The sequence below is a fragment of the Pleurodeles waltl genome, chromosome 6 (assembly GCF_031143425.1).
Source record: "Pleurodeles waltl isolate 20211129_DDA chromosome 6, aPleWal1.hap1.20221129, whole genome shotgun sequence".
NCBI classification, from domain to species: domain Eukaryota; kingdom Metazoa; phylum Chordata; class Amphibia; order Caudata; family Salamandridae; genus Pleurodeles; species Pleurodeles waltl.
This window is the reverse complement of record NC_090445.1, coordinates 660,275,010-660,290,529: the sequence shown is the minus strand read 5'-3', so window position 1 is coordinate 660,290,529 and position 15,520 is coordinate 660,275,010. Positions and strand designations below refer to the sequence as shown.

Genomic DNA, 15,520 nt, shown 5'->3' with positions numbered 1-15,520 from the left:
CATTGCGAAGAGTTAGTGAAATACAAGCATTCACTCTTGAAGAACCTTTTTTCCAATTACACAAACATAAAGTTGTACTTAGAACAAATCGCAAATTTCTGCCAAAAGTGATATCACCTTTTCACATAAACCAAACAGTGGAATTGCCAGGCAAAAAGACAACTTTTAATCACACCTAAAGCAAATTCCACTAGGACGAAAGGTGCATCTATGGCATTCTTTGGAAACATACTAATGGCAGACGTGTAAAGCTGCCACATGGTCTATTCCACATACATTTACAAAGTGTAGATGTATTTTCAAAGAAACAGGCTAGTGTTGGTCAAGCTGTCTTAAGAACATTATTTCAAACAACTCCAATTCCTACAGGCTAGCCACTGCAATTTTTGGGGAGAGTAACTGCTTTTTAGTATATGCATAGCATGTGTATCTGCAGCTACACATGCCATCGAACGGAAAATGTCACTTACCCAGTGTACATCTGTTGACATGTAGTGCTGCAGATTCACATGCACCCTCCCTCCTCCCCGGAAGCCTGTAGTCATTGCAGTTTTTTCTCTTGTACATATGTAGACACATTTACATTTGCATGGACATCTAATCTATCTTACTATTTCTATACAACATATATATCATTACACTCTATCACTCCTTCCTACACCCTTTTGTGGGAAAACAATCTAACAACGGAGTTGATACCCATGCGCAGTATGACCGAGAGGAGGAGTCACTCGATCCGTGCCACGAACAGATGTACACTGGGTGAGTGACATATATATATATATGTATATATATATATATATATATATATGTTCGATGGCATCTGTTGCTGCAGATACACATGTTGTGCACAGTCCGCCATCTGGTGTTGGGTCGGAGTGTTACAAGTTGTTTTTCTTCGAAGAAGTCTTTCGAGTCACGAGACCGAGGGACTCCTCCTCTTTGCTTCCATTGCGCATGGGCGTCGGCTCCATCTTAGATTGTTTTTTTTCCGCCCTCGGGTTTGGACGTGTTCCTTTTCGCTCCGGGTTTCGGGATGGAAAGATAGTCAAAACTTCGGAAAATTACGTTGGTATTGTTTCGCTCGGGATGGGGTTAGTTAGAATCGACACTGAATCGTGAAGAGCTCCAGTAGCCCTTCGGGGTAATTTCGATCCCCCGTCAGGGCCTGGTCGGCCCGACCGCGTGTAACGTCGACACCGATGGAACGGACCCCGTTCCGATTCTGTCCTAAATGCCACAATAAATATCCATATACGGACCAACATTTGGTCTGTAACTTGTGCCTGTCACCCGAGCACAAAGAAGAAACTTGTGAGGCCTGTCGTGCGTTCCGGTCCCGAAAAACGCTCCGTGACCGTCGAGCCAGAAGACTACAGATGGCGTCCACGCCGACAGAACACCGAGAGTTCGAGGAACAAGGAGAAGAGGAGGAAGCCTTCTCCATCCATGAAACGGACTCGGATGAATTCGACGTCGACGAAACTGTGAGTAAGACGTCGAAAAGCACACAGCACAAGAAAATAGACAAGGCCCAGGGGACGCCACTGCCAACTGGCCATGGCTCAACCCATAAAGGTGACCGTCCATCGGCACCGAAAAAGGCCGAACTGGTGCCCAGATCGTCCGACTCGGGTCGAGACACAGGCACGCAACATTCTCGGGACCGAGAAAGTGTTGCCGAAAAAGATCGACGCCGAGAAGGCGGAGCCGACGCTGCTCGACGCAGAGAGAGCGGCACCGAGGATGATCGACGCCGAGAAGGCTCGACTCCGAAAAAGAAGAGATTCGCCTCGGAGCCGAAAACGAAAAAGGACACAGTTTCGGTGCCAAAACAACCAGCAACCAAAACCACTACCGGCTCTTATTCAGAGGAACATTCATTGTCCTCTCAAATGCGTAAACACAGGTTTGAAGAGGAGCTACAGACTACTGATGTAGACCATACACAAAAGAGGATCTTCATCCAGAGTGGAACGGGGAAGATTAGCACTCTTCCACCAATCCAGAGAAAAAGGAGACTAGAGTTCCAAACTGAACAACTAACACCACAAGCAAAGGTGGCAAAGAAAGCAACTCCACCTGTAACTCAAATATCACCGGCACAAACTCCTTCACATTCACCGGCTCACACCACTATGAGCCAAGATGACCAAGATGCTCGGGACCTATACGACGCACCAGTGTCAGACAATAGCCCAGAGTCATACCCTACCAAGCCATCACCACCCGAGGACAGCACAGCCTATGCGCAGGTGGTAGCTAGGGCAGCAGAATTCCACAACGTGTCGTTACACACAGAACCTGTCGAGGATGACTTCCTTTTTAACACCCTCTCCTCCACCCATAGCAACTACCAAAGCCTGCCTATGCTTCCGGGAATGCTAAGGCACGCAAAGCAAATCTTCAAAGACCCTGTCCAGAGTAGAGCAATCACTCCAAGGGTAGAGAAGAAATATAAAGCACCTCCCACAGACCCTGCTTTTATCACCTCTCAACTGCCACCAGACTCAGTCGTGGTAGGAGCAGCTCGCAAAAGAGCCAATTCACACACATAGGGCGATGCACCACCCCCGGATAAGGAAAGCCGAAAATTCGACGCAGCTGGGAAAAGAGTCGCTGTACAAGCTGCAAGCCAGTGGCGCATCGCCAACTCTCAGGCGCTCCTAGCGCGCTATGACAGAGCCCATTGGGACGAGATGCAGCATCTCATCGAGCATCTACCCAAGGAATTTCAGAAGCGGGCAAAACAAGCGGTTGAGGAGGGACAAGACATCTCCAATAACCAAATACGCTCCTCTATGGATGCAGCGGACACAGCTGCAAGAACAATAAACACTGCAGTAACCATCAGAAGGCACGCATGGTTACGCACATCTGGCTTTAAGCCAGAAATACAGCAAGCAGTACTCAATATGCCGTTCAACGAACAACAATTGTTCGGACCAGAGGTTGACACGGCGATTGAGAAGCTGAAAAAGGACACTGACACAGCCAAGGCCATGGGCGCGCTCTACTCCTTGCAGAGCAGAGGCACTTTCGGCACCTTCCGTAAAACAACATTCAGAGGAGGGTTTCGGGGTCAGGCCACACAAGCCAGCACCTCACAATCAACACCGTCTACCTACCAGGGACGGTACCAAAGGGGAGGTTTTCGGGGCCAGTACAGAGGAGGACAATTCCCGAGAAACCGGGGGAAATTTCAAAGCCCCAAAACCCCAACAACCAAACAGTGACTTACAAGTCACTCAACCCCTCCACATAACACCAGTGGGGGGAAGACTAAGTCAGTTTTATCAATCATGGGTGGATATAACAACAGACACTTGGGTCTTAGCAATTATCCAACATGGTTATTGCATAGAATTTCTACAGATCCCTCCAAATATCCCACCCAAAACACAAAAAATGTCAAAACAGCATTTAGACCTCCTAGAAATAGAAGTTCAAGCACTACTGCAAAAAGAAGCAATAGAACTGGTACCATGTACAGAAATAAACACAGGAGTCTATTCACTGTACTTTCTAATACCCAAAAAGGACAAAACACTGAGGCCAATCTTAGATCTCAGAATACTAAACACCTACATCAAATCAGACCACTTTCACATGGTCACGCTACAGGAAGTGTTACCACTGCTAAAGCAACAAGATTACATGACAACCTTAGATCTCAAAGACGCGTATTTCCACATACCGATACATCCTTCGCACAGGAAATACCTAAGGTTTGTATTCAAGGGAATACACTATCTATTCAAAGTCTTACCGTTCGGTATAACAACCGCACCAAGGGTGTTTACCAAATGCCTAGCAGTAGTAGCCGCACACATCAGAAGGCAGCAAATACACGTATTCCCGTATCTAGACGATTGGCTAATCAAGACCAACTCGCTAACAAAGTGTTCACAACACACAGAGTATGTCATACAAACCCTCTACAAACTCGGGTTCTCCCTCAACTACACAAAATCAAACATTGTGCCGTGCAAAATACAGCACTACTTAGGAGCGGTAATCAACACAACAAAAGGATTAGCCACTCCGAGTCCACAAAGGGTTAAACATTTTCACAAGGTCATACAGGCCATGTATCCAACACAAAAAATACAGGCAAAAGTGGTTTTAAAACTCCTAGGCATGATGTCCTCATGCATAGCCATTGTCCCAAACGCAAGACTGCACATGAGGCCCTTACAACAGTGCCTAGCATCACAATGGTCACATGCACAGGGTCACCTTCTAGATCTGGTGTTGATAGACCGCCAAACATACATCTCGCTTCTATGGTGGAACAGTACAAATTTAAACAAAGGGCGGCCGTTCCAAGACCCAGTGCCACAATACGTAATAACAACAGATGCTTCCATGACAGGGTGGGGAGCACACCTCGATCACCACAGCATCCAAGGACAATGGGACGTACAGCAAACAAAACTGCATATAAATCACCTCGAATTACTAGCAGTATTCCTGGCGCTAAAAGCATTTCAACCCATCATAACCCACAAATACGTTCTTGTCAAAACAGACAACATGACAACAATGTATTACCTAAACAAGCAAGGGGGAACACACTCGACACAGCTATGTCTCCTAGCACAAAAGATATGGCAATGGGCAATTCACAACCACATTCGCCTAATAGCACAGTTTATTCCAGGGATCCAAAATCAACTAGCAGACAATCTCTCTCGAGATCACCAACAGGTCCACGAATGGGAGATTCACCCCCAAATCCTAAACACTTACTTCAAAATTTGGGGTACCCCGCAAATAGACCTATTTGCAACAAAGGAGAACACAAAATGCCGAGACTTCGCATCCAGGTACCCACACAGACAGTCTCCATGCAATGCCCTATGGATGAACTGGTCAGGGAAATTTGCATACGCTTTTCCCCCTCTCCCTCTCCTTCCATATCTAGTAAACAAATTGAGTCAAAACAAACTCAAACTCATATTAATAGCACCAACATGGGCAAGACAACCTTGGTACACAACACTACTAGACCTGTCAGTAGTACCACACGTCAAGTTACCCAACAGGCCAGATCTGTTAACACAACACAAACAGCAGATCAGGCATCCAAACCCAGCATCGCTCAATCTAGCAATCTGGCTCCTGAAATCCTAGAATTCGGACATTTAAACCTCACTCAAGAATGTATGCAAGTCATAAAACAAGCTAGAAGACCATCCACTAGACACTGCTATGCAAGCAAATGGAAAAGGTTTGTTTGCTACTGCCATAATAATCAAGTTCATCTATTACACGCATCCCCAAAAGATGTAGTGGGATACTTACTACACTTACAAAAGTCAAATCTAGCCTTCTCTTCCATAAAAATACACCTTGCAGCAATATCTGCATACCTGCAGATTACCCATTCAACTTCACTGTTTAGGATACCCGTCATTAAAGCATTTATGGAGGGCCTAAGAAGAATAATACCACCAAGAACACCACCAGTTCCTTCATGGAACCTTAACATCGTCTTAACAAGACTCATGGGACCACCTTTTGAACCCATGCATTCTTGTGAAATACAATTCTTAACCTGGAAAGTTGCATTTCTCATTGCCATCACATCTCTAAGAAGAGTAAGTGAAATTCAGGCATTTACAATACAAGAACCTTTTATCCAAATACACAAAAATAAGGTTGTACTAAGAACCAATCCTAAATTCCTACCAAAGGTTATTTCACCGTTCCACTTAAATCAAACGGTAGAGTTACCAGTGTTCTTCCCACAGCCAGACTCAGTAGCTGAAAGGGCACTACATACATTAGATGTCAAAAGAGCACTAATGTACTACATCGACAGAACAAAGGAGGTTAGGAAAACAAAACAACTGTTTATCGCATTTCAAAAACCTCATACAGGAAACCCAATATCAAAACAAGGTATAGCCAGATGGATAGTTAAGTGCATCCAAACCTGCTATCTTAAAGCAAAGAGACAACTGCCCATTACACCAAGGGCACACTCAACCAGGAAAAAAGGCGCTACCATGGCATTCCTAGGAAATATTCCAATGCACGAAATACGTAAGGCAGCCACATGGTCCACGCCTCACACATTTACTAAACACTACTGTGTAGACGTGCTATCCGCACAACAGGCCACAGTAGGTCAAGCCGTACTGAGAACTTTGTTTCAGACTACTTCCACTCCTACAGGCTGAGCCACCGCTTTTGGGGAGATAACTGCTTACTAGTCTATGCACAACATGTGTATCTGCAGCAACAGATGCCATCGAACTGAAAATGTCACTTACCCAGTGTACATCTGTTCATGGCATTGGTCGCTGCAGATTCACATGTGCCCACCCGCCTCCCCGGGAGCCTGTAGCCGTCGGAAGTTATCTTCAACATTTGTACATTTGTATATATATATATTACTTAACCTTAATTTGTACATACTTAGTAATAGTGCCCATGCAATGGAATGAATAACACACACAACTCCTACCTCATCCTCTGCGGGGAAAACAATCTAAGATGGAGCCGACGCCCATGCGCAATGGAAGCAAAGAGGAGGAGTCCCTCGGTCTCGTGACTCGAAAGACTTCTTCGAAGAAAAACAACTTGTAACACTCCGACCCAACACCAGATGGCAGACTGTGCACAACATGTGAATCTGCAGCGACCAATGCCACGAACAGATGTACACTGGGTAAGTGACATTTTCAATATATATTGCCACCTCAATATTTGCTGTATGTTAGCCTTAATTTTTTTATTTTTCAGCCCATACCAAATGTGTGAATACATCATTATTTCTCCTTGATGCTTGACTTCTCCAACCATTGATTTATGCTTCCTGATTAACAATTGACTTGACTCCCGAGTGGGTGAATCCATAAATTTCCTATTACCATCAGTTCAGCTGTCTACCTGCTGACGGCTGCTGTAAGACTGTCACCTCCCCGGAGCATTTAAAAAAAATGAACGCCATGCACTGCTAATTATCCTAGATATTACCGCAGTCATGAGAACTTCTATGACGTCAAAATTTTGAAGAAAAAGCTGTGCATGGCGGGGGCTCGAGTTAGTTACTTGAAAGAACTCTAGTTATAACTGCTGTGTGTGTGTGTGTGTGTATATATGTATGTATATATATATATATATATATATATATATATATATCCACAATCTATTTTAGCTATTTTTTATTATATATAAAATGTCTTAAAATATAGAAATATTGTGTTCCACAGTATTTAGATATTGTTGAAAATTCCCTGTTGGAGAATTAAAAGCTGCTAGTCATCTTAGTTTCACGTCATGTGTCCCACTAATGAATCAGGACCGTCGTTGTAGACTCTGTGTATTGTATGATCCCGATAGGATGGCTTCTAGAAGTCTCAGGATAGATTTTCCACCTTTTTCGATCTAAGCATAGGAGTATCTTTCTCTGATTTTTTTTTTTTTTTTTTTTTAATCACACTGCTACAGGTTATTTTCAGTTAAACATATTTTTTTATATTTTAAAAATACTATATCACTCTATAGGCATGTTTTATCATTGAATTTGTTTTTAATTATGTAAGCATGTATATTTAAAATGTTTCAGCATTCCTCACATACTCGGAGATTCTCTATTTTATGAATTCAGAGACAATATGCATGATGGAGAACTAGGATTGTAGGTAATTGACATTAACATACTTATCTCTAACTAAAGTTCACCACATATGTTTTTTCATACCTCCTCATGTGACCTGCCCCAGTGGGGCATTTTTTGTAGCTAGCATGCCTGTAGTTTAGATGCTGAAGCTGGCATCATAAGCTAAACTTTTATTTACAGCCACCTTGTTGGCTAAGACCAAAACTCCAACAAGGCTGATACATTAGGGAATGTGTTCAATATCTGCATCCATTGTAAGTTAATGTAGAAATTCCTGTCTGGTAACCGCTAACTTCAGGGTGTTTTCCCTCAGTGTGACATCTGCTTATCGACTGGCAAGTGAGCCAAAAGTTTTGTTAAAATAATAACTGAGATCCTATGTGTATAAAAATGCCTATTCAAATGTTTGTTTCTGTCCTTAGTCTCTGATTATGGTATTTGCTCACCTGGTTCACTCTCAGCTGGAGCCGCTTCTGGAGTTTCTGTGCAGCCTTCCGGGACCTACAGGCAAGCCAGCCCTGGAATTTGTAATGACTGAGTGGATGAATCGCCAGCACTTATTTTATGGACAGTATGAAAACAAAGTCAGGTGGGATTTGAAGTAACCTGTATCTTCTAAGTTCTCACACTCCACTTTGGCATGTGCTTAGGTCACCTTAGAGTGATGGAAAAATATAGTTGCATTCATGAAATAACTGTGACTACAAGAATGTTTGGCTTAAATCATGAGAAATATTAACTTCTACATTTTCTTCGAGCATAGACTTGCACATATAGCCTAATTCACATTGTTTCTCTCTTCTGTTCAGCTCTCATGAAACATGCTTGGGTGTAGCCTGCTTCCTTTGAAGGAAAGGGACAGTCTATGGGCGACAACTTGAAACTAGGCCTGAACACCCATGCACACCTTTGTTTTTCTAAATCTCACTGGGTCTACCCATTTTCTTCATTTAAGATAGATACTTGATGCCTGTTCTTGTTTTAAATGTGGGTGCCCTTGCTGCACGTGGTGTGTTTCCATTTTATGCCAAAGGCACAAGCACTATAGTTTTTGTGTTTGCTTAAATTTGCCCTTTATGATATTTGCATTTTGTAGTCTTGTGCTATTTGGAATAAGCAACATGCACTGATTTCACTAGGAGCTCTGGTTGCATTCCAAAACTGGTGGCTGAGCCCAGTGAGTTACTGACAACAAAAGGGTTCTGACACATGTTCTGGTTAGTTGAAAATAGTATTGTGCAAATTTGCTAGTCTTAGTCTTAGGAGTCTTGGAGCTTTATTCTTTGGCAAACTGCAATCTGTAAGAGTTATAGGGAAGGGACTTCCCCTTGGGTGGAGCTGTGTTAGGCATTAGGTGCAGCTTATGTGAGTGTTCACTGTATCAGATAGAGACCTCTAGCCGCAGGCCCCTTACCTTTGAACTCTCCCCAGACATCAGACTGGATCCAGAAGATTTTTTATGAGTACCCCTGCGTGCCGGTAGGTGGCATTAGTTGGCTCCACACAGCGGCAGCCGCGCCGGACGGGATGTCTGCTTCACCTATATAGGCACTGCCTCAGCGCGCTGACATCAGTTCTTTTCTTTCCGTGGCAGCCAGTACAGATCCAAGAGAAGATCTACCCCCCTTTCATTTTTTGACTGCCTTTTTTGCAACTTCTTTTGAGATTATGCTCTTGAAGTGGGAGAATGTCATCAAGGAAGACAGTTTTTAAACCCTGTGGCATCTGTCACCTCACCATGTCGGTGATGGACCTACACCATATGTGTGTGTGGTGTCTGGAGCAGAACTGTGACTTGCTCTGACTGCCGGGCCATAGCACCAAAGGCTTTGAGGGAGTGGTCCCTAAAGCTGCTAGAAGTCCAGCAGGCGACTCATCTGAGGTCTTGATCCCAGTCTAGAGGAAGGTCCCGGGATCGTTCTAGGAGTTCCAAGTCCTCTTCATCCTGTTTGAAGTTGTCTGGACATTCTGGTAAGAGGCACAAAAACCACAAGAAGTCAAAGCACACTTTAATGTTTCTCTGTTCGTAGGCCGACGCGAAGGAGTATCAGGGTTCGAGGCATGGTTCTTCAGAGCCTACGCCAAGGCCAAATCAGCGCCTCCCCAGCATTCTGGGAGCCGGAGCAACCCCTGTTCAAATTAAGGAATTTTATGAGGCCATGTGCTGCATTTTTGAGCGGGATGCTTTCAGGCCCTGCAGGTTCAGAGGGGGCCCCACCTGGTTCCCTGCTTGGTGGTCCATGCTTCTACTTCCCATGGTGTGTTCCCTGCCACACCCCCGGACATGTAATCTAAGAGGCTGGTTAGCTTGGGTAAGAAAATGTTTGTTTCCACCAGCCTTGGATTGCAGTCCGTGAACACTCCATGCTTATTGGACCACTATTTCCAAATACGATGGAACACAGTCGCGCAAATGCTACCACAGGTCCCTGTGTAGGCCCGGACCGTTCCCTCCCAAGCAGTCAGTCAGGACAGACGAGCTAAGTTCACTATATTTTGTGGTTTGGGCACGATTCTAGTACGGTGGTGCTCAGATGCCATGCCTGGCTGAGAATGCCTGGCTTTTCAGGGGATATCTAGGTTTCCCTCATAACATGCCCTTTTATGGCACCTGTCTCTTCTGAGGCAAGGCAGACTCTGTCCAGGAGTGCTTTAAGGCCTCTCAACTGCCCTGTGTTATCTCAGTCTGCCTTTTGCAGCCACGGAAGGGGCTTTCAACTTTGCAATCCCTATCCCAGCCACTGGCCCCCGCAAACTTCCTAGCTGCTGCGTAGAGGACAAAGCTGGTTCTTCTTGATCCTGTGGGTTGAGTAGCTAGCAGTCTGCTCCAACCACCACCCCCCTCGCACCTGCATTCTCGAAACCATTCTAATCTTGCCCTTTTAGATCATGGGCGCCATCACCTCCACCACTGGCAGTCCATAACATCGGACAGGTGGGTTACAGATCGTTCGGAGGGGCAACTCCCTCCCCTTCAAGTCCACCCCTCCTTCCATACCTCCATCTTACGACTGGCTGACTGAGGACATTTTGTCCTTGCTCTCTGAGGAAGTCAGAGCTTTCTTGGCCAAGGGAGCCATAGAGAGGGTACCAGTGGCAGAAGTAAGCTGTGGTTGCTACTCCCGCTACTTTATGGTCCCCAAAAAAGGACAAGAGTCTTCACCATATCCTAGATCTTCGAACCCTTAACTTCCTGCTCAGAAAATTAAGGATGCTTGCATTGGCTGAGGTTGTCTTCCCTGGACCCAGGAGACTGGATGGTAGTGTTGGACTTGCAGGACTTCTATTTTCACATCCCTGTTCTGCCTGGCCACAGATGTTACTTGCTGTTCACGGTAGGCCAAGAGCACTTTCAGTTTTGCTCCCCCTTGGCCTCACCAGCACCCCTCAGGTGTTCACCAAGGTGAATGTGGTAAATGCAGATCATCTGCAGAGATTAGGGGTGTCAGTCTTTACCTATCTTGACTGGCTGCTGAAGGTGGGCTCGCTCCAGGCTGTTGTCTCCCACGTCCAGACTACGAGGGACCTCCTGCATTCGCTGGGGTTCACTGTACATTTGACAAAGTCACATCTAACCCTCTCTCAGATGCTCACTTTCATCGTAACTGTTCTGGACACATTGCGATTTCAAGCTTATCCCCCCAAGCTGTGAATCCATGGTAGTCAGGATATGATACCAATGTTTCAACATGTTCAAGATCTCAGAGGGAACTGCAAAAGGCCTGCAGTGGAGCCCTAAGGTAACTATACCTTGCATCCCCGCAATGAACATTTTTCTCCTATATAATATTACTGCAAATATCACATTGACATTATTAATGATATCAAAGACGTCATGAGTGATGTAATATGTAGGGTAATTGGTGCATGGCAAGTGCACGAGTTATAGTTACCTTAGAGCACGAGTTATAGTTACTTGAGATAACTATAACTACTGAATTTCTGTGTTTTTGTGTAAGTACATTCAGATCCTAAATATAACGACGATGTAACTTTTGGTATTTTTAAGTGAATTTCTATGTTTTTTAACGTAATTTTAATTACCATACGTTAATTCAACCACTACCCTTGCAGGATCTCTGGCCGTGTGCGACTGGGGTTAGCTGCAGGGCCTGGCCTGTGGCCAGTCATTGTGACCAAACAGTTTAACTACCCAACCATGCACAACTGGGGTTGGCTGTCCCCCTATAACCACCCAACCCTGCTCCATGCAATGGCCTTCGACAGTGCTCAGTGGGGGTAGGCCTCAGGGGCTGGCCTATGGCCAGGCCCAGTGTCCAACCCCCTATAACCACCCAACCCCCCAATGCACAAGTCAGTGGGTGCATTAGTCTGAGTGGATGTGTGAGTGGATACATGACTGAGTAGGTCTGTGAGTGGATGAATGACTGTCTTAGTGGGTCTGTGTGTGTGTCTGTGAGTGGGTGCATCAGTACCTGAGTAGGTCTGTGAGTGGGTAAGTGAGTGAATTTCTGAAACCATGAGTTTAAGTGTCTAAATGCATGAGTGTAGGAAGCTGGCGCTGTATATACTATATCAAAATGAGATATAGTGTGAACAGAGTCCAGGGGTTCCCCAAGAGGCTTGACAGAGGCAATAATAGATAATACTAATGCTCTATTTGTGGTAGTGTGGTTGAGCATTTACGCTTAACGGAGGGTAGTGTTAATCATTTGTTGTACACACACTAGCAATTAATGTAAAAACACACTCAATGACTTAACTCCAGACCAATAGGTTTTTATATAGAAAAATATTATTTTGTTAATTTATTTCTAGAACCACAAGATTCATTTAGCAGGTAAGTACATTAAATGAAAGGTACTTTGTATAGTAATACTTAGAAGTTTGAATGGAATCAACAGTGTATACAGTTTCCGTTAAGATGGCAAAAAGCTATTATAAAAGTGGACACTGCAATTTTCAACAGTTCCTGGGGGAGATAGGTAAAGTACAGTTTTTGAGGTAAGTAACAAACTTACGGGTTCAGTCTCCAGGGCACAGGTAGCCCACTGTTAGGGGTTCAAGATAACCCCAAACATCCAGCCCGAGTAACACAGGGCTGGTTAGGTGCAGAGGTCAAACAGGAGCCAAAATAACGTGGGCCCCTATGGAGACAGGGTGGGTACTCGGGTTCCGGTCTGCTTGCACCAGGTAAGCACCCGCATTTTTGGAGTGCAGACCAGGGGGGTTTGAAGGAGCACTGGAGGGGCCCTGGTAGGCACAAAAACCACACCCTCAGCTGCAAAGGGGCGGCCGAGTTCAGTGTGCAAACAGGGCGTCGGGTTCTCAATAGAGCTCTATGGAGGGACCCGGGGGTCACTTAGGCACTGTAGCCATGGCACAGGGGGACTTCTCGGGCAAGCCACCGAGTGGGCAAGGGTGAATGTCGTCTGTTGGTCGTTGCTGCACCAGTGGCCAGTTTCTTACGGGCCTGGGGGCTGTGGTTGCAGTGCTTCTCCGGACAACATATCTTCGTCCTGGGCAGTCGCGGTCAGGTGTGTCTTTGGGATTCCCTCTGCAAGCGTTGTCGTAGGGGTTCAGAGAGGTCAGCCCAGTGTGGACACGTAGTCTGAATCGCCTGGGGATCCTCCCTGGCTAGTTGGTTTCTCTGGTCACGGGCTGGGGGCTTTGGGTGCTTAGAAGTTGGGACTCACGCTTCTGGGGTGAGGTGGGAGTCGATTTAAAGATGGTTTCTTGGTCTTCTTGTTGGGCAGGTCTGCTGTCCACAGGAGTTTCTTGGTGCTCAGTGATGCAGGCAGTCCCCTGGAGGCTTTTCAGGGATCACTGGTCCTGCAGAACGCGTTGCTTCGTCTTTTGCAGCTTTTTGAAGCAGGAGACGGGCCGGTAGGGCTGGGACTGAGTCAGTTGTCTCCTTCTCTTCTCTGCGGGTTTTCAGCTCAGCAGTCTTTCTTCTTTCTTGAGGTTGTCAGGAATCTGAAGAGCTGTGTTCAGGGTCGCCCCTAAATGCTAAATTTAGGGGTGTTTTAGTGTCGGGAGGAGTATCCAATGGCTATGGTCCCTGAGGGTGGCCACATCCTCCTTGTGCCCACTCCCGCTGGGGAGGGGGGGCACATCCCTATGCCTATTGGTCCTAATCCTCCAATGCAAGATGGAGGATTTCTCATGGACGGGGTCACTTCAGCTCTGGACACCTTAGGGGTGGTCCTGGCTGAGGGGGTGGTGAATCCTTGTTTTTCTCATTATCTCTTCTTGACTTGCCGCCAAAGGTGGGCCTTGTCTGGGGGTGGAGGGGGTGGGCATCTCCACTGGCTGGAGTTCCCTGGGGCACTGTAACACCAGGCTTGAGCCTTTGAGGCTCACCGCCAGGTGTTAGTTCCTGCAGGGAGAGGTGTGAAGCACCTCTACCCAGGACAGGCTGTTTCTGACCACAGAGTGCACAAAGGCACTCATCCCATGTGGTCTGCCAGCCTGCCACTTCCAGACGAGTTTCTCGTCTGGAAGTGGCGGGCTGGCATAGACTGGTCAGGATTACACTAGCAGTTGGGTTAACATACAGGGGGCATCTCTAAGATGCCCTCTGTGTGTATTTTTCAATAAATCCCACATTGGCATCAGTGCGTATTTATTGTGCTGAGAAGTTTGATACCAAACTTCCCAGTGTTCAGTGTAGCCATTATGGTGCTGTGGAGTTCGTAATGACAAACTCCCATACAATATACTCAGTATGGCTACCCTGCACTTAGACATTCTAAGAATTGACTTAGACACTGTTGGGGCATAGTGCTCATCCAGCTATGCCCTCACCTGTGGTATAGTGCACCCTGCCTTTGGGCTGTAAGGCCTGCTAGAGGGATGACTTACCTATGCCACAGGCAGTGGTTTGTGGGCATGGCGCACAGAGGGGAGTGTCATGTTGACTTTGTCTTTTCTCCCCACTAGCACACACAAGCTACAAGGCAGTGTGCATGTACTGAGTGAGGGGTCCCTGAGGGTGGCATAATACATGTTGCAGGCCTTAGGGACCTTCCCTGGCCATGGGGCCCTTGGTACCAGGGGTACCTTTTACACAGGACTTAACTGTGTGCCAGGGCTGTGCCAATTTTGGAAACAAAGGTACAGTTTTAGGGAAAGAACACTGGTGCTGGGGCCTGGTTAGCAGTGTCCCAGCACACTTCCAATCAAAGCTGGCATCAACACTAGGCAAAAAGTGGGGGGTGACCATGCCAACAGTGGCATTTTCCTACAGTGAGTCTGAGTGGGACTATGAGTAGGTGCATAAATATCTAAATGTCTGTGAGTGGGTGTGTGAGTGTTTGTGTGGGTGTGTCATTAGCTATGTGAGCGATTGTGCCACAAAGGAACCTCACCTGCTCTTTTATTCAACAAGAGTCCACCGTTTTGCACAAAATAACTGGCCAAGTGGAGTTCTTTCTGCCTCCTTAGGTAAATGTCGACAGATATGTCACCAGTGACCTTGTGTGCGTTTTAAGAATATTGATTGTTCCTGGTGTGTTTATCCAGAAATATACGATAATGTGAATCCTCCTAAAGGAAGGCCAATATTGCTACAAAGAATTAAATCTCCATCAAATCAGGGTCCTTCCTGTTATCTATAAGAAGTAAGTGCTTCTTTGTTTTGTGGAAATGTCCTCATACTTCTCGTATTTATGAATGTGCCACCAAAATCAGCAGGAAGCGCTCTGGCGCGCCCTTTGATAAGCTGGCCATCATCCAGGCAAAAGGTGGGTAGACCTTTGCATACTACTAAGGTGGACGGAGCGGGCCAAGGGGCAAAACGTCCAGGTTTTTACGTTTGCATACTTGTAGCAATTTAAAGGGAGAACCATGGACTCTGATCTCACCAAGAGAGGACCAAAAAAAACTTATCCGTCAGTCACATGCAGGATGTGCTTCAATAGATCA

The 15,520-nt window shown here is 45.9% G+C and overlaps 1 protein-coding gene across 1 annotated transcript in view; it reads left to right on the top strand.

The window, feature by feature from the left end:
- The window catches only part of IPO9 (importin 9), a 567,644-nt gene that overhangs the window by 261,891 nt on the left and 290,233 nt on the right, over nt 1-15,520 (top strand). The window contains exon 19 of the mRNA XM_069239031.1: nt 8,056-8,222. Coding sequence (XP_069095132.1) covers nt 8,056-8,222 — 167 coding nt within the window. The remainder of the gene's footprint in view (nt 1-8,055; nt 8,223-15,520) is intronic.